The 27,486-nt window shown below is 33.0% G+C and overlaps 1 protein-coding gene across 6 annotated transcripts in view; it reads left to right on the top strand.

The window, feature by feature from the left end:
• The first annotated feature begins 885 nt into the window (after positions 1–885).
• Positions 886–27,486, top strand: part of LOC148628636 (uncharacterized) — a 39,350-nt gene continuing 12,749 nt past the window's right edge. Inside the window, exons 1-15 of one of the 6 annotated variants that reach the window (XM_088591424.1) lie at positions 886–1,016; positions 6,056–6,265; positions 7,010–7,128; positions 7,398–7,580; positions 8,394–8,459; positions 9,504–9,778; positions 11,121–11,207; positions 12,328–12,714; positions 13,835–13,984; positions 14,885–15,097; positions 16,149–16,360; positions 16,621–17,014; positions 17,345–17,506; positions 19,454–19,634; positions 19,943–20,130. In XM_088591424.1, the coding sequence (XP_088447550.1) occupies positions 7,068–7,128; positions 7,398–7,580; positions 8,394–8,459; positions 9,504–9,778; positions 11,121–11,207; positions 12,328–12,714; positions 13,835–13,984; positions 14,885–15,097; positions 16,149–16,360; positions 16,621–17,014; positions 17,345–17,506; positions 19,454–19,634; positions 19,943–20,130 (2,559 nt within the window). In that variant the 5' untranslated portion in view covers positions 886–1,016; positions 6,056–6,265; positions 7,010–7,067. The other 5 variants (XM_088591403.1, XM_088591383.1, XM_088591393.1 and 2 more) reach the window with 5 other exon arrangements.

Here is a 27,486-nt window from a genome sequence, read left to right as displayed (position 1 = left end):
CTTCCTAAATATGAAAACTTTCGGAAAATTAAGAAATTGTTTTAAAAATGTTTTATCGAATTTATTTTTTTTAAAAAGCACTCCAATCTTGGAAAAAAAGGCCGACGTATACACCCGGTGCCTCCAAAGCCTTTCATACACTCTTCACATTTAGTTACTATTTCAGACTTTGCTTCTATCATCGCTGCAGACGTTTTATGAACGTTGTCACAATTTAATTGACAGATATGAATTTATTTTCTGGTAGAAATAATGTCTTGCTGGATTAACAAATCTTACCAATGGCAGAGTAGGTCATGCTTATCCTTCCGGAGTAACTGATGTCACTCATAGTTAATGTTGGTCAACATGTTAGCTGGTTCTCTGGTCAATATCATAAACCACCATAGGATCGCTTAAAACATAGTTACTGGTGACCTGGGGTTATATTTGAGAGAAACTTGTGGAATGAAAATATTACCCGGGCTTCCAGGTTACAGTTCCTGTTGGATGTGCATTAGGATTCGGCATACATTTTTTCCTTATATTTAGTTTTATTTGTAATTGTGTTATAATATTTTTTCCATATCATTATTTGGACCGTCTCTGTGTCCTGTATTTTTTTTCTTTTTTCGTTTTGGTCAAGCCTTTGTACTGTGGTGTCTCTTGATAACCTTGCTGTTTTCATTCTACGTTATGTTTAGTCGGTAGTTACTACAGTGAAAAAAATACCGTAGATTGCATGGTGCTTGCTTGTATTTACTGATATTGCTTGCAAGTGTCAATCTCAAGTTAAGATTTACGACTTAGACAACTTAACATTCTGGATTATTCATGCACATAGATATTACGTCAGGGTTAATTATAAATGTCTTTTGGTATTTTGAAACAACCACGTGCATACAAAGACTTTTAAATGCATTTAAACTTCTGTTATTTGCATTCAAATATATCTTCCTGTTTTGATATGATGAAAAATTGGTTTTGTACTACTTTGGCTTGGATTATTTTTATATTAATTTTTCGTGGTACACTAGGTATGTCGGTTATTTATGGTAAAAGAAATTTAGGAATTTATCGAAAAAGGGCAATTATATTAAAATGCACAATAACTTATTTGAGATATTTAATAAATGTAACAATATTCTTATAATCACAATAGCAGAATCATTTTTATCAGTTATTCTTCAATCGTCTGCATAAAGACACAAAAATCTGTAACAAAGGAAATCTGCGTCATGACAGGACCATTGCAGTTTACCTTGCCAGTTTTTGCCTTAATATTGTCGTCTGTTACATTGTATATGGACGCCCCTTTTTACTGTTTCTTTTGATTATTTTCAGCTTCATCAGTTTTATTGTTACTACCCATATTGTTATATTTTTTGTTACTTGATTTTTACTATTATAATGAAAAAACACTCAGTAGACATACAGTATCACACAATTTTCTCTATCATTTAGTCTTTGCAACATTTTGCTACAATTTCGCATGAAAAATTGTTTTCGACATATTCTATATTCAAAACAAGAAAATTGTCCTACTTTTTTTTCAAATGTCCTTTTCGATATATCTTCAATATCTTCAATCTACTACATATAGGGCATTTTTTACGGTTTGGTTCTAAAAAGAGATCAAGATGAAAATTGCCAATCTAAATACATGTAACCTAGAACAACTGAAGACGAAATAATCATTAATAAGCAAAAATAAAGAAAACCTGATAAGGTTAACTCGTCTCCTTCTGGTTGACAGATTAATGTGTTTGAAAATTTTTTTTTTTTGTATTATCAGGTGACTAAAGTTTATTGAAAATCAAAATCATTTTCTATCAAGGAAAATACCTCCCTTCAGCCAATAGACACGTTTGTATTTACTGCGGCGTAGTCGATAAGAATATCCGACATGTTTTTTAGAGAGGGCTTAGGGTTGAAAAATAGAACTTTTTCGCGATAGTATATGTTTGGCATGCACAATGACTACCTGCAATTATGACAAAAGAGTATTTTTACTATTCACTAAATATCTCTTCACTAAATATTTTCTTCAACAGATATTATATGCAGGACATCAGTTCGGAAAATGGAGAAAACTCAAATTATATTTCATTTTACAAATCATAAGATTAGACAGGATAAAAAGCAACATCTAGTTCTAGTTCGATATGTATAATAATATTAGATATGTGAAACCTGAAATGCTCCCAAAGAAACATAAATTCATGCCACCTTTCTTCCTTATAAACGTTTCCATTGTCCTAATGGACGCCGTTCGAAATGTCTTTGGATTGTCCGGCATTGGTTAAAAATTGTGGTACTTATAAACTGCGAAATACACTTTAAGATCTTAATTTGTTTCGTTTTGTTTCGTTGTCGTTCCGCAATATATAAGTTTTATCAAGGATTATTTTCGCAAAAATTTTGGCGCCATGCTCTTTTTCTTTATCATCCCCAACTTAGAAAAGCTATGATTCAATTTGTATCTAATAATCGAAGCCAGAGAATATTTTCTGCGACATAGCGATTTACTATTAAAAGCCTACAAGCGAGCATCGCACTAATACACTTTTATTACGTTTGTAAAGGCATTGAAAAAGGACGATGGCTGAAAGGGGCTTGATAGGTTAGATAGACGGTTGTTCCTTTAAAAAAATAATTCAGCGTACCGGATCTAGATACTGTAAATATTTTTCTTCCTTGGATTTTGAATTGCTTGTTTTAATTTTAAATCAATTTAAAGGCTACTTTCACTTTTAATTAATTTCCCTGGCCCATTCCTGTTTCACTGAATATCTAACGTTAGCCTCGCATGCAATGCTCCGTTGTGTTTCTTACAGGGAGAAAGAAAGAAGGATTTTTTTGTATCAATTATCAAATACAGTTTTAATACCAGGGGAAGCTGTGTGCAAATCAAATGGATGCTTTCGCCAAAAAGAGTTAATCAGTGTTATATTAGTTATCCATTCCAAAGGAAAATCGTAAATAAAATCATAGAAAAAACTAGAGACACTCCAGAATCTGATGCCATTTGTCGTATCTATATATATTAAAGTTTGGTACATTTATTTCAATATTAGTATGGTTGATTCGGCTTAAATGTTAAAATACGTGGTATATGGCTGACATAATATTTAATTCTATAACGTGATTACATTGAACGTATCTCCCATCGTCATAGTTCATAAAAGCTCTTTTTTTTTAATTTACAATATGAATGGGACAAACACATAATTCAGTTTGTTTTTAACAATTTTTTTCTTGTTTAACAAGGCCCAATTTGGCCTTTCTTTTTAGCACATGTGATTTTCAACTATCACTTTTCGTTTATCGTCCTTTAACGTTTCATTCATTTTTTTCCGCCTAAAAACATCTTTTACTACTCACAACAATGATTTAGTAGGAATTATGTATTAAAGAGTAATTGTCTCCAAATCGAACGGTTGAATTTTTATTCTATTTCGCCAAACCAGATTGTCTCTCTCTCTCCCTACAAAAGTTTTACATTTGGTTTGTTTCAGATGGTTCATGAGTTGCCTGCAGACGCTAAAGTAGCCATTAAATATGTTGGAACACATTTAGAATATATATCTCTGCTAATCTCCGATCAAGGCTTAGCCAACCATAAATGAATGGTGTTTTAAAAAGCCTCTAAAACAATCAACTATGGCTCTGCTTGATTTGACAACTTCGCCAAAGGTTATCTTAGCTTTACTCCTCTGATACCACAAATGCCAATATTTTGAAAATTTAAAGTATTTTCTATGTTCTGTACAAACCTTTTACTTTTCATGAAATTTATCTTGTCTGCAGTGTGCTTGGTTTCAGTTGCAGGACTCGAACTCGTACCGTTGTGACATCTATGACAACCCCACCTGCACAAAGTTCAGGGCCCTAGACCACTCGGCCATCTAGGATATATAAAATATAGCTTTTGCTGGCTGAGTTATTCTTCCTCATAGGATAAATCTAGGTCTGTAACTTAGAACACGATGTATGGTTTGTTTGTTTGTTTGTTTGCTGGGGTTTAACGTCCGAGCAGCAATATTTCAGCTATATTCAGACGATGCACATGAAATGGATGATAAAATGAACATGAAATGATGATGAAATGAAAAAGGGATGGGACACAACGACAATGGGGTCGACAAATTTTGATTGCCACTGGAAATAGGGAGAGGTGGGTAGGGTCGGGCAATTTAGCCTCCTGTGGCGGAGCCCTATGGTTCCTACTCCGGAAGAATACGTGCGAGGAACGTTGCATCTTTCCCAACACGGTGCACCACTGTGGTTTGCGGTCAGGTTTTCCGAATTATAGCCTGACAACCCCAGCATGTGACACGACAGGGGTACCCCGTTCAACCACCCAGGGCACACATCCCAGTTGCTCTGTGGGCAGAGCGCCCTAGCCCCGGCAAGGTGTCTGAGCACTATTTATTCGCCTTATACGACAAGGTTAGCGCTGCTACAGGCCTATTCTTTTAACACCCGAACCTGCACGATTCTGATGTATGGTAGTACAGGTGTTATTATCTAGGATGGATGATCAAATTAACGATACATGTTACAACAAATCAATATAACACATACATCTCAGAATATGACACTATTCGCCACACTGCTCCATCGGATCAAATTGATATAGGGACGATAACGGTAGCATAGAAGGGTCTGAAAAATTCCCAAATTTGCAAAGTTGACAGTTCTAACATCCTTGGGAATTTTTCAGGTCAAGCAATATATACCGTAGATTTGTAGCTACCATTGGTTCTTCCCACAATTCGTTCCGTACTCCTAACCCTTTATTGGGTTTATTCCGAAAGGAATGTGATCGTCTTGACTTTTATAATGTAGTAGAATTTAAATTATTCGGAGCCAAGTTATTAGGTTATTATATTAAAAATCCTTTACATTTTAATTAAAACTGTCACAAGGTCTCTGATGTTTTTTAGATAAGTTTATTGTTCGTTTCAAGATGAGAAATTCACGTACCAGTATGATTTATATAGGTTTTTGTGATCCATAGTGTGTAATCAAGCATAGTGTTCGCCAACTGGAATTGACTGTCAAACAATAAATGATAAACACACTGGTTATTACCCTTCCTTTGTTTCTCTATCATCTTATCGATCTATATTTTATATTTTGTATAGTTATCGATTTTTGCATTGCTCTATCTATTCTTCCTGCTTTATATGTCGATAAAACTTATATCTTTTTATTATTTTGGTATGTAGTGTCAACCTATCCTAATTTGCACTTTATGAATATTCATATTCGGTCCTTTTGTTTTGGCATATTTTTATTTCTTATTTCGATTAAAGTTTTCGATAAAACAATGTAATTAAACAAATGAACTATTTGGGATAAATGCGATAATTTAGTTTACCTTTAAATTGTTAGTATTTTATATTATTTCATTAAGATATGAAATTGATTAATTTAGTTTAACACAAGGTCTGCAATATATATTCAAGTTTATATGTACATTGTATGTATGTATGTAAATTACATGTTTAATTATATATTTTAACATTTTAAACTAGTTTTATCATATCAAAGGCCTACATGAGCATCCACGACAAAAAAATAAGCAAACGAACGAGAAAAAAACCAATAAATTAACACTAATTGGTATTATTCGCATTTAATTGAGGAACCATATCCTTAATTGTTCTGTTCTACTTTTAACCTAGAAATTAAGTATTAAAATATTTATAATGAGCACAAATTATGGGGTATTACATTTTGTGTTTGCCTCATAAAATGTATGCCATCTCCAACAAATCCATCAGACAAATCAGGGAATCTGTAACTTGAAGCGGACGTGCTTGCTTTGGCGATGTTTACAACGCATCTGAATCACTACTGAGTTTTAATACAGGGACATAACTCTAAATTCCCCAGCTTGTCATTATTGTGAAATGTTCTGATAATGACTGGTTTTCTGATAGAAATTTTACTGCAGTATTAAGAATGACACATAACCACCTTTCATCCAATAAGAAACTGTGATTGCTATCCGACATGAAATAAAACAAAATAATAAATAATTAGACTTAATCATTTATAACTTAAGATGCTTACCATTGGAGAAATTCGAGTTTGCAGCAACATTTAAGACTCAAACGATCAGGACAGCAGTTCTGTGCACTTCGACAGGAGCCAAAATGTTGTCCAGGGACAAATTGTTGTGGTCCACCTGATGGAGGAGGATGCTGTTGTGACGAAGCATGCTATTTGCAATATAATGACTGTTGTCCAGACTATTTTGAGACTTGTCATAATGGTAAGTCAGAAACTGACTAGTCGCTTGATTTTAGCAAAATTCCAAGTTTTTTGACAATTGATATGACAACTTTTCCTACTATCACCATCATTTAATATAAGACAAAATTAACATAATTAAATAAACGATTAAATTCGACATTATGTTTTTTTTAAATTCTGCCGTTAATATCCTTCCAAGTAAGAGTTAAGGGAGCGAAGGTGAACTAAAAATCCTAACCTGGGAGGATGTACCGTCTAATATTACTTCCATGATTTGACAAGATAATCATATATTTTTAACGTCGGTCGATGACTTTGTGGCTTTCGATCTTTATTTTCTCACACATGATTAAATAAAACAGGCAATAACTGCTTTACAACGACACAATATGAATAAGACACATTATCGAAAATAAATGCAAAATATGTAAGAAAAAAAACAAGACTGCATCCAATCAATACATGTAAAAATAAGAGAGTGACAAAAAAGATGAAACATAAAACTGAAATAACCATCAAGAACCTTTATAGACTTGAAGAGGTTCAACCGCATTCTGTTTCCTGTAATTAAAACACTTTGTTCAAAGAAGGTGGCAAATCCAGAGTTGCGATGATGTTTTGAATGTCTTGTTTTTAATATTTCATTTGGTGATGCCTAAAATTTATGCTGGATAGATGAATGCAACAGTAACGAGGAAATCAAGTTCAAAGAGAAAAGATCGGCGGATTATGTAACTGATTTTGAAATTGACGTCCCTTTTAGTGATGAAGATTTGAATGAAACTCTTTGGTACAAAGTCGTCAGCGACAATGGAGATGCCATGCCTACCTATCCCCCGGGCGTTAATCACTGTGGAACAGTATACCCGATATGGCTAAATGGTAAATTTATATTACTAATATACAACTCAAACCATGCTTGTTTGTAAGAAAAACGATGTTTTCATTTAACACACACACACACGATACAATGTTAATGGATGATTGTATAAGTATATTAACTTGAAATAGCCTTTTGCAGGTTTTCAGGTTCAACCTAAGATCCCTTACTTAAGTTATATTTGTTACATCCATCTTTAAGGTGCAGAAATATTACTGTATATCGCAAAGAGGATTACTTCATGTCATTGAATTTGATTGTATCATTATAGGTAATTGGTCTTCTGCCTTCGAAAATGAAACCACTACTAATGAAACAAAACTTCTCACTGCATGCCAACAGACGGAAAATGATATATGTGCCACGACTTTGGAAATTAATATTAAACAATGCTCAGATGGGTCATACGCATATAAACTTAAACCTTCACCTACAAATTCGTCGTATTGTTTCGGTAAGTAAATAAATATTCTTGAACGTGTATTTAAAATGATCTCTTTGATTGTAAAAATGGCATGGCGTATTTAAAAATAGTCACGAATTTATCAACTATAACCTGGAATAGAAATGTTCCGTTTTTAGATCGTCTCATCAAATGTTGTTGAATGTAATGAGTACAACACCTACCATGCTTACATTACTCATAATAATAAAACAAAGACGAAAACTTGTACTCATATGATAATGTTCGTATAAATATGATCAATTTTGATGTATGGACTTCTCGGGTTTCTATTTCTGGTATATCAAAACTTAAGTAGCATTTTTTTGTAAGAATCATCCAAAGTCTCTAATATGTGTTAGAGGCTACACATTTTTAGTTTTGTTATTAAGTTGTTTTATAAGTCTATATGATTAAATGTATAATTATTCATTCCAATCTGTCTGTTCTTAGGGGGTAATCCACATTGAAAACCCAACAGCTTCTATTGAATTTTAGTGCCATTTACAGATTCATCTCCATTGATTTTAAATTCTACACTACACTCTATATAATTTTTATCTCCTACGAACAAGGGTTATATGAAAAGCCAAATGTTAATTTCTGTTTACTATTTTAAACAAAATATCAAAAATTAAAAATATGTAGGCTCTTCAAACATATATCACATTTTGCATATTTCATATCTAGAGTCCTACTTAACACATTTCATGAGTTTGTTAACTTTGAAATGTTTGTGAAAGTTAAATGCTTTGTCAAATATAATGGAGTGAACAAGAAATGTTTTGATGTAAATAGAATATTCTATATTTTCCTTTCGTATAGGTAGTGGTCCAGTGAAATGTGAGTCTGGTTTGTCCTCTGAGTCGGGATTTTATCCAGGTTGCTCTGGTACTTTATTCTCGTTTCTTCTTTTAATTCTTTAAATCTTCGTAAATAATCAAATATGTAATACTTAGTAATATACAAAACTTATAAATGTCATATAAAAAACCTTGAAAGAGTAATCAAGGGAACCAAGGTTCTAGCGGAAATCAAAAGAAAGCAATTCAGGGACAAATACCAAACATGGAAAACAGACATTCACAACAAAGAACATTATGTAACTAAAATAATACATACAAAGTAACAAAAGTAAATGAGCAACTCTTACTCCACTAAAAACTAGGAGCGTGGGCCAGGTGCACGGGTAGGGTAAGCGTCCTCTGCTTTTCTAGAAACACCCACCGAGTTGCTCATAAAAAGTCAAGTCCGGAGTAGACGAAAGAGGAAAAGAAAACTATGACACTTGGAACAAATCAGTTTTCATGGTGCAGATGGATACATCGTAACGATCTACGAGTTCATAATGGCGACACTAAAACTTCTATAGTGATGACATCCGACTTGTAGCAAAATGGCCCTGAAGTTGATCAAGCCATGTTCTAGCTAAAGCTAAAGCTAACCAGTATTTAGATTTAACTTACTAAAATAAAGTTGCAACTTTGGTTTTTACCTTAGCTATCGTTATATTAACGAATGTTCTGCTTATTTAAGTGCCAATTTTTTAATAGATTATTTCAAATATCTTATGAAAACTTACCAGTATTTCTGACAATGAATGAGCAATAAATTTTGAATATCAAAACTGTCGATATATCCCTCTGGTACATTGTATTGGAAGAAGCTATTCTCAGTAATAAAAAACTGCCCTGTAACAACTATTTTTACGTTCAACCTATATCCAGCCTATGCAATGCTGTTTCTAATTTGGTCACTTTGAAGAACTTTTAATTCGTGAATTTAATTAATTAAAGAGTCTTAATTTGAGTAGAACTTTGTATGAGCAATATACTGTGAAATTTTCCATCATGTAAGAAATGCATGAATTCGTGGATATTTCATTAAGAGAACTATTTTCCCCATAGTTCATACCCTTATAAAATATAATTTCAGGATCTTTCCCAAATCAAACGATTCACCCAGAAGTCAAGGCCTTGCTGGTTGACGGTGATATATACACAATAGGAGGATACGATCCTTCGCCAAGCCTGCTATCAGTATTTGCATGTGACTTTGAAGCATTAAGCGATATTTCATACGTATACGATATTTATTGGTTCATTAATGGAGAACTCCTGAAAAATCAGACAAATGTATTGTTTGATAGCAGTAATACTACATACTTGATTCCTGATGATTGGGTTAAAAAGTATAAAATGAATATGGAGGTTAGTTAAAATCCTGATTTTACTATTACAAAGTGAAATGAAGAGAACTTGTGCATTCATTTTTGACGTGTTATAGCTAAACATATCAGTATTTTCAACTTCTTTGCGTTTTGTGAGCTGATGTTTTCGTTGATAATTAAATATATCAAGTGATTTTTTTATGGTATTACACAAATATATTGAAAGTAATATGGATTTTCATTTTGCAGCTGATAAAAATGTTTATTTTAATTGCATATCGCTTTCATAATGAAAAATATACGAACAACTTAAAACACGAAACAAAAAGACCTTATGTAAATATTTATATCATGAAGTTTAAGTACTAAACGTGCTGGCCTTTGATCATCTTATGTTTCACAGATTGAGCGTATGCAAAAATACACTTAGAATGTCTTTGTACAACCTGAATTGTAAGTTACATGTTAAAATCCTTTACCAGTGTCATTATATTACTATCGCATTACTTTACGACACTCATTCTAGCAAAAAGGGGAAACATTTTCAGAATTTTCTAAGGGAGTAATCAGAGTAATCAAGGGAACCACACCGCTCATAAAAAGTCACATCCGGGGTAGATGAAGGAGGAAAGGGAAATTGTGGCACGTTGAACAAATAGATTATAATGGTGCAGACGAATACACCGTAACGATAAACTAGTTTTAAGATTTTTTTTTATGGAAGTCTTATCTTTGTATGCAGATTTTCTATACGAAACATCAATGATAAACTATTATTGTCCTTACCAGCTAGCTGTGCTTATATCCACACACATGGTAAGGGCACATTGTCATATAATTCAACGGGGTTGTTACTATCAATATGTTTCTCTAAACTTGATTTTTGGGGAACAAAATGACAATTTTTTCTGTTTTGGTAGCTGCTTTAATTTAAATGGGATATGGCAGCTCATTAATAAAATGCAATTTGTCAGAAAAGAAGTTGTTTTGTAAATTGAAACAAGCTTATTTTATGATGAAATATTGCTCCTAGTCTGAATCATACTTATATTTCGATTCTGGGTAGTAGGCCAATAGAAACTTGATACGTGCAAAATATTCACATCAAAATTTTTCAGTTACATTCATAATGATTATTAAATTGGGCTTTCTTCATTCAAGTAGTTGCGTCAATTCCATTTAGAAGTCATTAATTTCATAAAAATTCTAGGCCATTTAGCTTTTTTTTTTTATCAAATTTGTTATTTTATAGATAAAACAAATTAACTGTTATATAAAAAATAACCTTTTTGGGATACGCTACCACCCTTCATTTACTACCTAAAATCATAGAAATACGATTTGTAATTTAATGTTCTCATTTTTATCGTTTTAAATTCAAGGTAACTTGTTCTGTTCGGGTGAGGAATTTTCCTGGTTCGATTCCTAGTCCTTTCTACTCAAGTCCCATCTTTAAAGCTGGTGTTTTTGTAAGTACATGTGTCTTGTTTGTTTATGTATTGGTCTTTTGTGGCAACAGGATTAACAGCATTATAAATTGCCTACTGGATTGAATTTTTTTAAATATGTGCCCATCATTCTAACACAATATTCTACACTGTTTCCTTCAATTGTCATAGCCCTTTATTTTTGGAACTAACTTGGAAAGGCCGTTTTGACTGAAATTTACATCTTATCCTTAGAACTATATCCTATGATTTAACGAATGAAGTGTCAAAACACTTGGTATATATAAACATTACATCCTATTCAAGTTCCTACTTTCATTTCAATTCTTCTTTCGGAATGTCTATCATCAAATTAACTACAGGATAAATGTTTTTAAAAGAATACATCAAAATTGAAATTTTCATACTTTTGAAAATAAAACTTTGTTCACCGCTAGGGAATTTCAAACCCTTTGTGTCAAGACCCGTGCAGGTCCGGATGTCAAAAGAATAGGCCTGCAGCAGCGCTAAGCTTGTCGTAAAAGGCGATTAAATAGTGCTCAGAAACCTAGCCGGGGGCTAGGCGCTCGGTCCACAGAGCAACTGGGATGTGTGCCCCAGGTGGTGTAATGGGGTACCCCTGGGGTGTTACATGCTGAGGTTGTCAGGCTATAATACGGAAAATCTGACCGCAAACCATAGTGGTGCACCGTGTTGGGAAGGATGCAACGTTCCTCGCACGTTAAAGAACCCTTTTATCTTGTGGCAATCAAAATTAGTCGACCCTATTATCCTTGTGTCCCATTCCTGTTTTCATTTCATCATCATCACTTCATGTTCATTTTTTCATCACTTTCATGTTCATCGCCTGAATATAGCTGAAATATTGCTGCTCGGGCGTTAAACCCCAACAATCAATCAATCAATCAATCAATCAATCAATCGTTTAATAACAATTCATAATTCATTTTGTGGTACTTCATTCCTTATATTTTTTTCTTTTTAAAAATGCAAGATGGGCATTTTATTTTCTGCAATGAAAAGTATGACTACGCATTCCCTCTAAATAAAAGCTGTAGAATTGAATGCTGTTTTACATTAATATGATAAGTACATCTTGGGCAAAAGACAATTGTATATAGAATCTATTGAAACTTTGCAGCCAGAAAAATATGAGTACACAGTGATCGAAAATGAACACGTTACTATTCCATTCCGATCAACTGTTCCAGTTTCTTGCTTTTCATCAAACAAAGACGTGATGCATCGTTGTGAGCAGAATTTTTACATCTTCCAGCCAAAATATCAAGAAAATAGAGATTCGTGTGTAAACAACATTAACGCACGGGATATTGTATTTAAAACTGAGTTTTGTGGATTCAAATTTGGAACTTTAGATTGGAACAAGACAAAGAACTTGGAAGTATATGGTTATTCTGATGGGAAATATAACTCTTACTTTCGAGTCACTTATATCCGATTAGCGACAGATGCAGTTGCTGGATTTGACGGTGCTATGTGGGAAAATGTATCTGTTCCCGATATAAAGGTTTGTTTAATAAATATTTTGCTTTAGGGATAACTTCCGTGCACACTCATAGGCCTATACAAAAACTCAAAAATGAGTAACATGCAAAATATGTGCTCTGTCTCATCGAAAAATCATTTGAATCGACATACTTCATAGCAAAAACAATCCTTAAATGTTTATGCTTCAGTTACATATTAATCACCTATTATGCTTGTTTTCGGTTAGAAGTATCATGATGTATACTGCTGTGTTTATATGACTTTTTGCGAATTTTATAGTGAAAATTAATCAAAACGTACAAAGAAGGACCTTGACAACTAAGCAAATTAAGGCATTTTTCGATGACACATGAGTATGTATTGTGCATTTAGCTAAAACATCGTTAAGCTAAAAGCAGCAGTAAACATTCGTTTCCACTCTTACCTACCGCCGCAGACAGACCTTTCAAAATTCTCGGAAATAGTACCAATCAAACGTTGTTTCATCATCAGATAACGTTGTGTAAAATCATTCACTTTTTTCCTAGTTCGCAAGATTCTTGCACTTCTTGAGAAGGCTGGATGTAACGTCTATATTGCCGGTGGAATGTCGGACGCTGTTCGGACCTTGCTACATCATGATAGTGTATGCAACTTTCCTGATACCATTAAAAAAATGAAAGATTGGCCGACATTATCAAATTATACATATTTAGTTTCTTCATTAGCAATATTCAAGGATAACTTAGACTTCCTTAATCAATTAAGCCACAGAAATCTTGACTTTTTTTGCATTGAAAACATATGTGAATACTGAAAAAGAACCTAAGAATATTATGTGATGCCACGTGGCACATTGATTTGTAAATAGGTGTAAAAGGTATCTGAAATTCAACATGAAGTTCAAGTCTGGAATTGCATAGAAAGCCCTCCCTTCCCCTGAACTATGATGTTACAAATGGTGCTAAGGTTGAAAAGTCATCGTCTGCTCAATATAAAAGAAACAAAATTCTAAAATTTCAGATTTGTGTATTTATAAATTACAAAGTATCTTAGATGTTATACATATATTACTGACGTTGTAATTTTTGTAATAATACTCACTCATATATAATGTAATAAATGAATGTTAATAAATATAATAAAATAATTTTAAATAGGTGACAGTACTAGACAAAGATTTTGTAATGACAGGTAGGATGTGTCAATCTTCAAATGACCCTCACATTAGAACATTTGATGGCATGTATTACCATTACATGGAAATTGGAGAATATGTTCTTTATAGAAATGACAAAGGACCATACTGGGTAGGTATTTTTTCAGTAAAGAGTTACATTAACATAGGATTTTCACTTGGGAAACATATCGTAACGCTAAGTATTGTGTTTATAGTTTTTAATTCTGATTCACGTTATAAATTCCTATAAATTTAACAATTTAACAATCTATAAATTTTATATGACAAAGTTCCTAAGAAAATGATAATCCATTAGATTTACAAAGAATAATCAAGGGATTCTAGCGGAAATCCAAATAATGTAATCCAGGGACAAAGACCAGACATAGAAAACAGACACAAACAGCAAAGAACATAAAATAACCAATATAATATGTACAAAGCAACATAAGTAAATGAGCAATTCGGATCCCACTGAAAACTAGGAGCATGGACCTGGCGATAAAGTAAGCGTCCTCTGCTTTTCTAGAAACACCCACCGAGCTGCTCATAATGAGTCAAGTACTGGTTGGACGAAAAAGGGAAGGAAAACTATGACACGTTAAACTAATCGGTTCTAATGATGCACATGAATACATGGAAGCGAACTAAGGGTTCATGATGACGACCATAAATATGTAGTGATGACTCCAATCTTGAAGCAACATTTTCCAGTTTAAGGAGCCTAATTGTAAGAAGGCTTTTGCAGTACAAAAGGTGCGTAGTTAGGGCAAGGGCATGCAATATCAATACTTGCCATACAAACCCACAAACCATTTAATCAGGCATCTTCCAAATGTTTTAAAGCCTATTATCTTTCTTGTAAAATATTTTTGAAAGAATATTTCGAGAATATCGAGAGCATGCACTTTTTTAACGTATTGATATTTTAGGGCTTAAGATTTAGCGGTAAAATGATTATATGCAAGATGTCCTCAATTATATCTTCAAAAGCTGTGTTGTTAAATTTCTGAAATAATTACCACCTTAGGTTCATGCCTTATTTACTAATTGTGGATTTGGGTGGACTGGTTCTTCTTGTCATTGTGGCATTGCTGTAAGGAGTAAAAGATCACTCTTTGTTCTCAGAACCTGTTCTCGTGTGTCGAGAACAGATAAGCTACTTCTTACACAACCATATACTGAAATAAGAACTTGTGATGACAACGACCTATTAGTTGTAACCAATGGAAACAGATACACGGTAAGAAATAATATTTAAGGAATTTTCCTTTTTTTTCATTTTTCAATGAATATGCGAAATACACTGTTCAATAATTAGAATCAATCTTTATTAGATTGTTTGGTCATATTTATCAAAATTTGCAGTTTTACAAACTTCAAGATACAGAAAACCTTTGTACTGTACATGGTGAAACTTCTTGGTAATTGATTTGGCTTCCTACGTCGATAGTTTTGGCTTTGAGTGCTGCTTGTATATATTTTGTTTTTGGATAAAGATCTTCCTATGTATTTAATTCTAATTCTGCTGATGAGAGAGTACTCCTTGAAACACGTGTACAGCATATTGAAATTTGAAATATATATGATTGGTATGTTTGTATTCATTATGAAAAGAAATATTATTACAAATTGATTCTTAATGTTTAGAATTGATACGTTATCGAAACATAACTTTATTTGGGATTATTTGAGTGCGAACTGATTGACGCCAATAACACCACTGTATCAAGGCAAGTTATCAAAAATCTCTTGATTTGCCCAAAGAGAACCAACCAATCAGAATGTTTTTACCAATCAAACTAACGTATTCTTAAGAATCATGGACACACCAATTGGGCAATTAATTACCATTATTTCTAATGCTATTTATAAATATCGTAAGGAGGTTTCGAAGTGTTTCTCGCGTTTTTAAATATTTTGTCTTATACAGTTGAATAGAATGTAACACGAGTTGAAGATATCAAATAATTTAGTCGTTTCAGAATATTGCCTAAAACGATAACAACTTTTCCCCCATCGAACCATTTATTTATGAAAAAAATATATTTACACAGCCTTTGTAATCTTATTGAAATAGCTGTTCAATGGTATTTTTTACTGTTTTAAATCAAACCGTATAAAGTACCTTTATCATGAAAACAACACAAGGAAAACTTTGAAGAGAATAAAACGTGAAAATATACACGATTTTGTTTTCTATTTCTTAACAAATCGTCGTTTCATATGTAATATTTTATGCTTTGATGTTCATGAAATTAAGAAAATAATATCTATCGAAATTTGTTTTGTAGATAAAATTACCGATTGGGACTGAAATACAATTTACAGTATCAGTTTATCAAATGTTTATCTCAAGTATAACAATCAAGCCTACACTACACGACATTGGTGTTGCTAGAGGTCTATGTGGGGTACCAAGCCCTACTCAGAATACAAGTGATGATTTTACCGATAGAGACACAGATACAGTAACACCTGAAAAGGCCTTTGCTGATTCTTGGAAGTAATTACACTTTTTTTATTCAGTAGCTTATTTTTTATATTTCCTTCTCCATAAGTGTTATAAAGACATAGAAATGTGGTTATTTTATTGTCATAACTCTTATGGTATGAGGCTTAGGGTACCTCTTTTTCTAATATTAAACTAAAAAAGTGGTAGTTATATCCTCAAAAAATGGCGATAACATTGAAAAAAAGTTAAGTATTTAACAACTCATAAACATCTTTGCATTGTTTGTAAGTTCTTGTGTTTTACCTCTCTAGAATTGACCGCCACTCAATGCCTGATGAACAGCTTTTTATAAACGAACCAACATTTCTCACAGAAGATGTTGCTGTTTCGGTTAATGTTACAGAGAGTAACTTTACTCTTCCTCACTTCTGCATATGTGAAAGAGAAGCTGGACGTCTTGACAATTTTGCTTTATTCTACTCACTTCAATGTAATATGACTGAACCAACTCAAGTTTGTTCTACTGCCCCTCTATCAACACAGGCAGCCTTTGTCACATCCTGCACAACATCTAAAGGTGATAGGGTAAAGAGGTCATTTCATGGACGAATTGTTCGACGAAGCGTGGATAATAGCGATGACGTCATTGATTCTGACCCTTTAGAGTTTGAAGACGATAATTTAGATCAGAATTCCACATTACACGTAATAAAAAAAACTTCTGTGTCTAGAATTTAATGATCAATGGTTATTTACTGTACAAACATTATTTTTCTTCGTGTTTTTTTTTTGTATACATATAAAAGAAATTACTTTTTCTCTCTCTTTTAAGGACGCGGTCATGTACTTCAAAACTTCGAATTTCAATTTCAATTGATGTTTCGATTTTTTTTTATTTCTTATGTAATATATTACGTGATTTTTTTCTGAATTTTAAAATGCAGAAGAATCATAGTACTTTAGAATCGTAGCTTCTGTAAGGTCTCAAACGGTTGTTTTCAACCAGTTTAAGTTTTTAGTATTTAATATGAACAGGAACCAGAGTTTAGGAACGGGTGGTCTAAAGAGGAAGCAAACAAGACGTGTGAAGAACAAATTAAGTCATTGGTGCCAACTGACTTAGTTTCTGATGTGTCGGGTGCAGGAAACGATGACTACGTTCAATTTTGTATTCAATCTTGCATACTAGATATAAAGGTATTTACATATTGAGAATAACGAATAGTGAACATTAAAAGGTAAAAAGGAACTACATACAAATAAAATACAAATAAACTTAAACTTAAACAATATATAAAAATAGGGGTCCCAAGTTTTCGGACAATAATTGATCTTGTATCTAAGTTTATTTTAAGTAGCACAGTATATGAAAAAGTAATCAAGGGAACCTAAAGATTCTAACGGAAATCAACGAAATGTAATCCAGGGATAAAGGCCAGACATGGAAAACAGACACACACTAAAAAGATGTAGTCGAAATTAAGCGTACAAAGAAACGTAAGTAAATAAAAAATTCGGACTCAGCAAAAGACTGGGAGCATGGACCAGATGCACGAGTAGGGTAAACGTCCTCTGCTTTTCTAGAAACACCCACCGAGTTGCTCATAAAAAGTCAATTCCGGGGTAGACAAAAGATGAAAGGAAAACTATGACACGTGGAACAAATCAGTTTTCATCGTGCAGATGGGTACATCGTAACGATCCACGAGTTCATAATGACGACCATAAAACTTCTATAGTCCTGTAGCAAATTAAACCTGAAGTTGCGCAAGCCATAATATAGCTAAAGCTAAAGCTAACCAGTATTTAGACTTAACTTACTAAAATAATGTTGCAACATTGGAAAGGAAAACTATGACACGTTGAACAAATCGGTTTTCATGGTGCGGATGGATACACCGAAAAGATCCACGAGGTTAGGATGACGACCAAAAATCTTCTGTAGTGATGACTTCAATCTTGTAGCAACATCTTCTTGTTCCAGACGGCTAACTGTAAGAAGTCTAGATGAATAATAGGCAGGAGGTTATCCATGCATTTAACAACTTCGTCAAAATTACTTTTAATGCGGAAATTGTTAAGGATCATATACTTGTAACTTATTAAAATCATAAAGATTGCAGACAAAATTTTGCTCGGTACTTTTTTCATCCTGCTTTCTACTATACAAATAAAGGGTGTCAAATAACGCAACACAGCTTCATTTCCCGACTGCTTAGTTCAAAGTTTAATGGGTAGGTACAGTTATGCGGCCCTTATCGGTCTACTTTTTTATGATTAGTGATATATGAAAAGGGTTGGCACTTTAGTTGCAGTATATGTGATTGGGGTTAACATATATATATGAATGGGTTACATAAATGCTTTACATATAAATGAATGGGGCCAGTTTTTCATTGTCAGAATATATGAATGGGCTGGGTAAAAATTTTCGAGGCCGCACAACCGTACCCTTTTACCTTTAAGTTATCCCGCCGTGGCATAATATCGTCTCCTGGTTACCTTTTTAGCTTTGAGTAACGTAAAAAAGGGTACAGGTATCAAGTTTATAGGTGCCATCGCCGACCGGTCGCTCAAAAGAATGCTGAAAAAAAACTATTTTAGCATATTTCGCATGTTTTATTTAGGAAATATGATTGCAGGAAAGAGACAATACATGAACATTGCCGAAAATATCAATATTTTTATTTGTAATTGTTAAAAAAAAGTCAAATTAGCTCGGGAAACCCTTGCTATCTGACTGTTCCTAAAGCTCGTCAAATAAATGTGATATGTTCCCACAATATACATGTATTGTACATTTCTCTTTCATTTGCACTATCTGAATTCTGTATGGATTAATACTTGATAAATACAAAAACATTTTGGGTTAATTTTTAAGCATATTTAATCGAATAAACACAGAAAAACACGATTATCTATCACACCACAATTAAGATCAGATGCATAACTATGAAAGTTGACAACTATCTTGCATTATGTATTGTGAGATTTAGTTTGAATATATAATAGTATTTTAGTCAGTTGTGTTATTTTTAAGTATCTTAAGATAATTTCTAAAAGGATTTAAAAGGAGGGTCCATAAAGCTTCTACTTTGAATAACTTTCAAAGAAAAGAAATACTAATAACTACTTGTTTGAAAGTTAATTGCTGATACGACATACATACAAGACACAGTTGGAGCGATGCAAACCTTAACATTAATGGAAGCGTCAAGAAATGAAAATCTTACACAGCTACAATCCGAAGATGGCTCTATGACCATGATGGAGTACATTACAAGCCTTATGTGTAACTGTTCTGGAAATGGGAACTGCACAGCAGGTAAAACGTTTTCTTTTATGAATTAAATACCTAAAGTTATAGAGATAAGTTAAGTAATTGAAGAGAGGTTATATCGTACATTTAAATGAGCGCCGTGAGGTATTGTGTTTAAACGAGTGCGCAGCGGCGTGCTTTTGCGTATCTTTTTTTTTAATTATTTAGGGAAATGGAAAAGGTGGGAAATATCAATTGTTGTTCTAATGCTTTAAAATGATAAACAAAGTGAATAGAATTATAAATTTAACTAATAAAAAATATATAGATGCCTTTTCCCTAAACAGTTTTTCTTCTTTTCCATTGTTGTAAAGGTGGAGTTTGTGCTTGTTACGAAGGCTTTGTTGGCGATGACTGCTCAATTCCAATAAGCCAACCGCCTCCTGTTGGAAGTTTACCAGAAGATGGCTTTTGTAAGACGAACAAACGGGCTTGTTTATCAACCAATGTATTTGGGATATTTTTATCCTCTGATGTTTGGTGCAAGCGAATACATTTTAAGGTTCGTAGAAAAAGATTTCCTACGAAAAGGTGTTTTCAGTGAGTCTTGTGTGTGAGAAATAACGGCACTGTGCTTTATTACTGCACATACACAAATTTATCTTACGAATCCTTACGAATTATTGATTCGTAGTAATTCGGAAGTATTTGTACTTTACTCACCGGCATCCATAAATAACGCTTAACAACTTGTAGACATTTGCAGACATCCGTATCGAATAGTGAAAATTGTATTTGTTAATAAATTGCAAATTACTCTTAACAATTCGTAAGGTATCGACTGCACAAATTCGTAAATCATTCGCAAGAAATCTTGAATATGTTATGTGATTGCTTTGTACGATTGCTGTTCAATTCATTCACGAACGCTTGAGAGTAGTTTACTATCGGTTTGAAATGAATTTACGGACTAACACGAATTCATTCAAGTATTTTGCGAATATATGCTATTGTTTTACAAACGAAATGCTCAATTCACACACGAATTTTTTTTACAAAATTTACATGATTCGTAAAACTAAGACGATTTGGTCCAAGTTTTTTACGGATAATAAACGAAGTGTTTACGATAACCTATCCAGTTTTTACGAATATTTGCGGTTTAGTTACGAGTGTTTTACGAACGGTAATGTTTATTCAATGGGGTTAGAATTCACTCATGTAGATTTAAGTAGACAGCCCCATGCATATGTAACAGGGCGGATTCGGACAATATGCTTATCTGTACCCCCTGTGTACTAGAATGGTCTAGAATTGCTTTTTTTTTATATCTGTATATATCTATCTGAACAAATAGAAAGAAAACCTGTAAAGTACTCTATATGAACCTTCAAACGAAACAACAGACGACAGACCTTATATCATTAGTTAAGGACGACAGTGCGTACCATAATGTTGCAGCATTCTAGACTAGTTCGTTCCACTGAAATCTGAGCTTTTTAAATGGCAATAAGACTCAAGACTTTATTAGTTTTCATATTTTATATACCAGAACATCAACATTTGTAAACATCAGTATAAATATTTCAAATTCAACAATATACAAAGTTTGTGTAAATGTTTCAAAAATAGAAGTAATTTATGCAATAGCACTTTTCAAAAACAATACGGCTTTTAAATAGACGGCACTGGCAAGGTAAATAAAGAGGACGGACTAAAAATTAACCCTAAAGAGGACGCAAAGTGATGACGGACATAAATTAGCTAAGTAAGCTTTATATTTTACTTTTTACTTCATTTTAAAGTCAGAATTTAGTTTGAAATTTAGCAAAGTTTAAATCAAACTACTTCAGTTTTCAAACCAACATTTAGATGGAGTTTCCCGATATGAATCAGGTTTCCAAAAGTTAATAAGAAAATAAAAGGATTTATACAAATCCTATGATCTATGAAACATACTTTGTAAAGCAAATTCCAAGACAATGTGTAAATTACACATTTAGACTATATGTAAATCTTATATCAAACTTGTTTTGGTACAGAAGTAAAATTGGCTCTTCAAAATTTTAGTCTAAAAAGACAATCATTTAAAATGAACAATACCTACAAGTAATTGTTAAATAGGACTATCAAATCCGCTAAACAGTATTGAAATATATCTGCCAAACGAGAGTAAAATTCACTTTACCATGTGTATTAAGGAGAGATAATAATGAAAAATTAGCCAAAACCGTCACACATACTTTAATTGAACATAAGGTTAGAGAGATTTCAAATGTTAACGAGAGAAACAAGTTACTAAAATACCAAAACTTCTTTCGACTATTTTCCCTAGCTATGGCTACCTTAGGCAAAGTATTCATATATATTTGCAAAGTGCTAAAAAAATATTGAATATATGCTGAAAAAAAAAATCATCTCCTTTCGCGAATTAATACGAATGTCTGCGAATGTCTACGAGTTGGCTAAGAGCTATTTACGAATGTCGCCGAAGTAAATACGAATGTTTGCAAATGACTTCGAATTGATTTTTCGTAAAGATTTGTAAGTGAGATTCATGTGTGATACCTACAAGTAATTGTTGAATAGGACTATCAAATCCGCTAAGGAGTATTGAAATATATCTGCCAAACGAGAGTAAAATTCAGTTTACCATGTGTATTAAGGGGAGATAATAATGAAAAATTAGCCAAAAGCGTCACACTCCTCCCCCTCAGAACAAATTATATATAAAGAAAATTTGTTCTAAATAAATTGAAAAAACAAATAATTTGTTTAAAAATAACTATTATCAACATTTTAAATATCAACAAAAACAATTATCCCTCCCCCAATAATGTTTTTATTGTCCATGATTTACGATTCGCCATTTCTTTATAACCTTTGAGGTTCCAATACTAAAATCGAAATCCAAATAATGTCCTTTGCATACACTATTGCTTCTATTGGCTTGCGGTAAATTTGGAAATGTAATAGCATGTTGTTTTGCGTAATTTTCGCGTTCTTTTCTAGCTCTCTCCCTGGCTTCTACATCAATTTTTACGAACTTCCTCATTCTAATTTCTTTTGGGTCAATGAAATTCATATTGTGTTCTTTTACTGGTTTAATGTCTTGTTTCTGAATTAAGTCTGGTGTGAATCCATGGTGCTGTTTCAAATGTTTATTTAGCTTCCATTTCTCATGGTACTTCACATTGCAGTTTTTCATTACACAGTGGAATATGTTGATAAAACGGACATGAACCTTCCGCCAATGAATCATATAATTGTCATGGTTGTTGAAGTGAGGGCTTTTGCAAATCTCGACTTCACAAGGCATGCCTTGTGAAGGAAAACCATACACCTCATCTCTAGAATAGTTTGGCACCACAAATGGAGCAACGCATATAACATTGTCTGACATTTTTTGGAAAATATAACTTTTATTATAATATGTATTTATACTGATGCTATAATTATTTACTTATTTCTTTTGGAGGTAGAATACTACCTGAATTTATATATTTATTGCTTTTAAGCACTTTTGATTTGGAAGAAGTCAATGCTTGTAACAATTTTTCATTACAATAATTGTGTGTAGCTTTTAAATGTCGTTTTAAGTCACAACGTCTAGAATAACTGCTTTTGCATTTTTCACAAAAGAAACCTTTTGTGTATGAAACATGGATCTTTTTCCAGTGTTTAATGAATGAAGCAATAACAATTGAATATTTTGGTGTCATAACCAGGAACATTGCAAGTCATTCCTTCAGCTGGCCATATTATTCGTAAATCATCGTCTAGTTTCAGTAGGTCTCGTTCATTGATATCAATTTCCATTTCGTCTGCCATTATAACTGAAAATTTATACAGAAAATGTTGGTATAAAATATAATTGATTTTGTTTCTAAGTTTGTTTTTTTTTAAATACATGTATCTTGGTAGTTCTAAGATGCACACTCGTCGCAAAGAACATTGTATAAACCGGTACTATATTCCCAAGTTTCATGTTAATTACAACGATGAAAAATTACGTATCTACTCGAAATCAAGCAATCACTAGACCAAATACCCCTACATTTCGGTTTCAAGTTTTGGTGTGTACATTTTTTTCTAGCAATATACTTTTGAAATTAGACTTGGAACCCTACTAACTTTCGGAACTCCAATTTAATTTATAAAAATCTAACTTCAATTTCAACAACCTATAGGTTACATCTGGTTTTTTTTAATCCCAATATTCTATCTCTCTCCATCAAAAGTTAGTATATTTTTACAAATTTTATCTTAATCTGATACATGTATTAAAATATTTCAAAAACAGTTTAATCACATCTTCATTTCGGAAATAATTTTATATATATTCCTACTTGAAGGAACTGTTTATTTTATAAAAAATCAATCATATTCTATGACTTACGTGTATGTGAATGACATTTGAAACAACAGCTTTTTATTGTCTAACTATTGTGATGTTTATTTATTTATTTATTTATTTATTTTATTTTTATGATAAATTTTCAAAATCAAATAAATTATTCACTTTATAAATATTGTATTGTTGTTTATTTCCAAAAAGGTGTATTAGATGTTAGTACTTATATTTTTCCTACACCCAATGACTTTTGCATTTTTTTTTAGGTTTGATGTTTATTAGTATACGATAGCCACTTTTCATAGACGGATTCTTGTGTAACAAACTACTTAAAGTGAATCATTAATATAATCAATGGATGGGGAGGGTAATGTTTATCATTTATCATTATTAAAACAAAACATATATACAATTATTTACAGAATTTATGTAACCAATTATATGGTTAAATTTTAAACAGATTCAGTGGTATATTATCATTCTGGAGAATATTTATTTGGTTTTTTAATGGCGCGACCACAGCGTGTTCTGTTAGGTGGTGTCACCGCTTTAGAACTGGTCACAGCAGGAGTATTGACCTGAATTTCGGTTGAACTAAGCAACTCAAAAGAACTGGTCAACTCAGTAGAATCATTTAAGTCCCCATATTGATCAGTATCAAGCTGAAATGTTGTTATTTCATTTTCTTCCTCAACATTTTCTTCATCAGAATTTAAAGCAAAATTTTCAATTTCTTGCTTCCAGGCATCAGGGACATTTTGTCCGGTATATGGTTTTAAATGATCAACATGCACAATCAAAACTTTGCTGGTTGGTGACAATCTAATTTGGTATAAAACATCGCTTGGTTTTCTTTGGACAAAATAAGGACCAGTCCATCCCAATGCTACAGGTTGGCTTTAGGGGGATACCACCTCCACACGAAACTGTTCTCGACAAAGGTACGAGGTTTCATACCTCGATCATAATTTTTCGTCAGCCGAGACGCAGCCTTGCGTATATTTTCCTTTGCAAAATTGTATGTTAAGGTGAGAGCATGTTTCACTCATTCAACATATTGTACTGGACAAAGAGAATTTTTATTTTTAAATGAAAAACCTGAAATTATATCTACTGGAGATATTATATCCCTCCCAAATAACATTTTATAAGGGAAAAATCCGGTACTATCTTGAATAGTAGCTCTGTATGACATTAGCAAATAAGGGAGATGATCATCCCAATCATTTCGATTCTGATTTACAAAAATGGACAACATTTGAATCAAAGTTCAGTTCATTCTTTCTACTAAGCCGTCGGATTGGGGTCTATAGGGGCAGGTTCTAGTTTTGTCGATGCCCAATAATTTACAAATTTCCCTAAATAGTTCAGATTCAAATTCTCGGCCCTGATCTGAATGGATCTGAAATGTAATGCCAAAACGACAAAAAACTTCAGTTACTAATTTATCAGCAACTGTGAACGCGGTATGATTTTTAATAGAAGATGCTTCCGTCCACTTAGTGAAATAGTCTGAAAGCACAATAATATATTCATTTTCATTTTCTGTGATAGGACAAGGACCCAAAATGTCAACTGCAACTCTATCAAAAGTAACACCAACTTCTGACTGTTGTAATGGATAGCGACCTAGACCTGGACCTGTCTTAGCCTGAGCACACTCATTGCACGTTTTGCACCAACGACTGATATCACTAGTCAAACCTGGCCAATAAAATCTACGTTTAACTGAATCAATAGTTTTGTCACGACCTAAATGACCAGATAAATGCGAATTATGAAGCTGTGTCAAAATAAAATCTCTAACCTCATAAGGAGCTACTAATAAAGTTTTTGTTTCACCAATTTTATCAATGAACATGTAATATAAAACACCATTTTGTACAGACAGTAGTTCCCAATTACTCCATAAAACTCTAACTGAATTAGAACAATCCTCAATACAACTTTTTAGAGGTTTATTTAAGTATTCAGACTTCAAATCCAAAATTTTCCTTATGTCAGAATCTGAATTTTGCCAAGTCAAAATTTGTTCTTCAAACCAAACCGATAACCAATTTGAATCTATATATTGCCAATCTGTCTTATCCTGAGTAAGATTGTCTTGTATTGAATCGTGTTGGTCTCCTAAATCGGATTGTAAAACCGGTACTGGAGCTAAAGGTTGTGAATTTGTCTTAGTATTACAATCTTCACAATCCCTAGTATCAACAATGATTTCATTTGTACATTCTGGACAATCTTCCCTTAAGCATTTCTTATGTGGACGTCTTGCCAAACTATCAGCATTACAATGCAAACTTCCACTGCGATGTTCCAAAGTCGTATCATAAGTATCAAGTACAGAAATCCACCTTGCTATGATGCCTTCTGGATTTTTAACATTTTTCAGCCAAATCAATGATGCGTGATCAGTCCTAACCTTGAAATGTCTACCCCATAAATAGTGTCTGAACTGCTTTACAAAGGTGACAACTGCTAATAACTCCCTATAAGTGGTGCAGTATTTTCTTAGAGAATCATTCATAGTTTTACTGCTATAAGCAATTACTTTCTCTTGACCGTTTTGGACCTGTGACAAAAATGCGCCTATACCGTTGGCACTAGCATCAGTATCTAATACAAATTCTCCCTCTTTCATAGGATATGGCAATATAGGGGCAGAAATCAACAATTCTTTTAATTTGTCAAAACTTTTCTGACAGTTCTCATTCCAGGCAAACTTTTTAGCCTTTTTGGTTAGTTCTGTAAGTGGGGAAGGCACTTCTGAGAAATTGGGAATGAATTTTCTGTGATAACTGGCTAAACCGAGAAAACTTCTAACATGAGTGGTACAAGTTGGGGAAGGCCAATTTTTGACAGTATCTATTTTTGAAGAATCACAACTAATCCCTTCATTTGAAACTATGTGACCCAAGAAAAGTACTTCAGTTTGAAACATGGAACATTTGCTGGGTTTTAATTTCAAATTTGTAGATCTAAATCTTTGAAAAACTAATTTCAAATTTGCTAGAGTTCTTTCAAATGTGTTTTAAAAAATTATAACATCATCCAAATAACATAGGCAGCGTTCCCATTGGTACCCTTTTAAAACCATTTCTATTAGACGTTCGAAAGTCCAAATGGTAGTACTTTGAATTGGTAAAGTCCTTTATGGGATATGAAAGCAGTTTTTTCTTTACTTTCTGATGACATTTCACATTGCCAATAGCCTGATGTTAAATTAATAGTGCAAAACCATGTGTTTCCACCCAAGGCATCTAACGAATCATCAATTCGCGGTAAAGGATATGCATCCTTTCTTGTAACCGAATTCAGGGCACGAAAATCAATACAGAATCTAACAGAGTTATCTTTCTTAGTTACTAACAAAATAGGACTAGACCAGGCACTAGAGCTAGGCTCCATAACATCATTTTTCAACATCTTATCTATTTCATCTTCAATGATTTGTTTTTGAGAAAGTGGAACCCTACAAGGTGGTACGCGAATAGGTTTTGAGTCGCCAGTATCAACAGAATGTTTCACGATGCCAGTACGACCTAACTGTCCATCAGGACCGGT

Source organism: Perna viridis, chromosome 1, assembly GCF_037379345.1.
Source record: "Perna viridis isolate PV_CMFRI_1.1 ecotype Kerala chromosome 1, ASM3737934v1, whole genome shotgun sequence".
Lineage (NCBI taxonomy): Eukaryota > Metazoa > Mollusca > Bivalvia > Mytilida > Mytilidae > Perna > Perna viridis.
The sequence above is the reverse complement of the archived record's forward strand: the minus strand, read 5'-3'. Positions and strand labels throughout refer to the sequence as shown.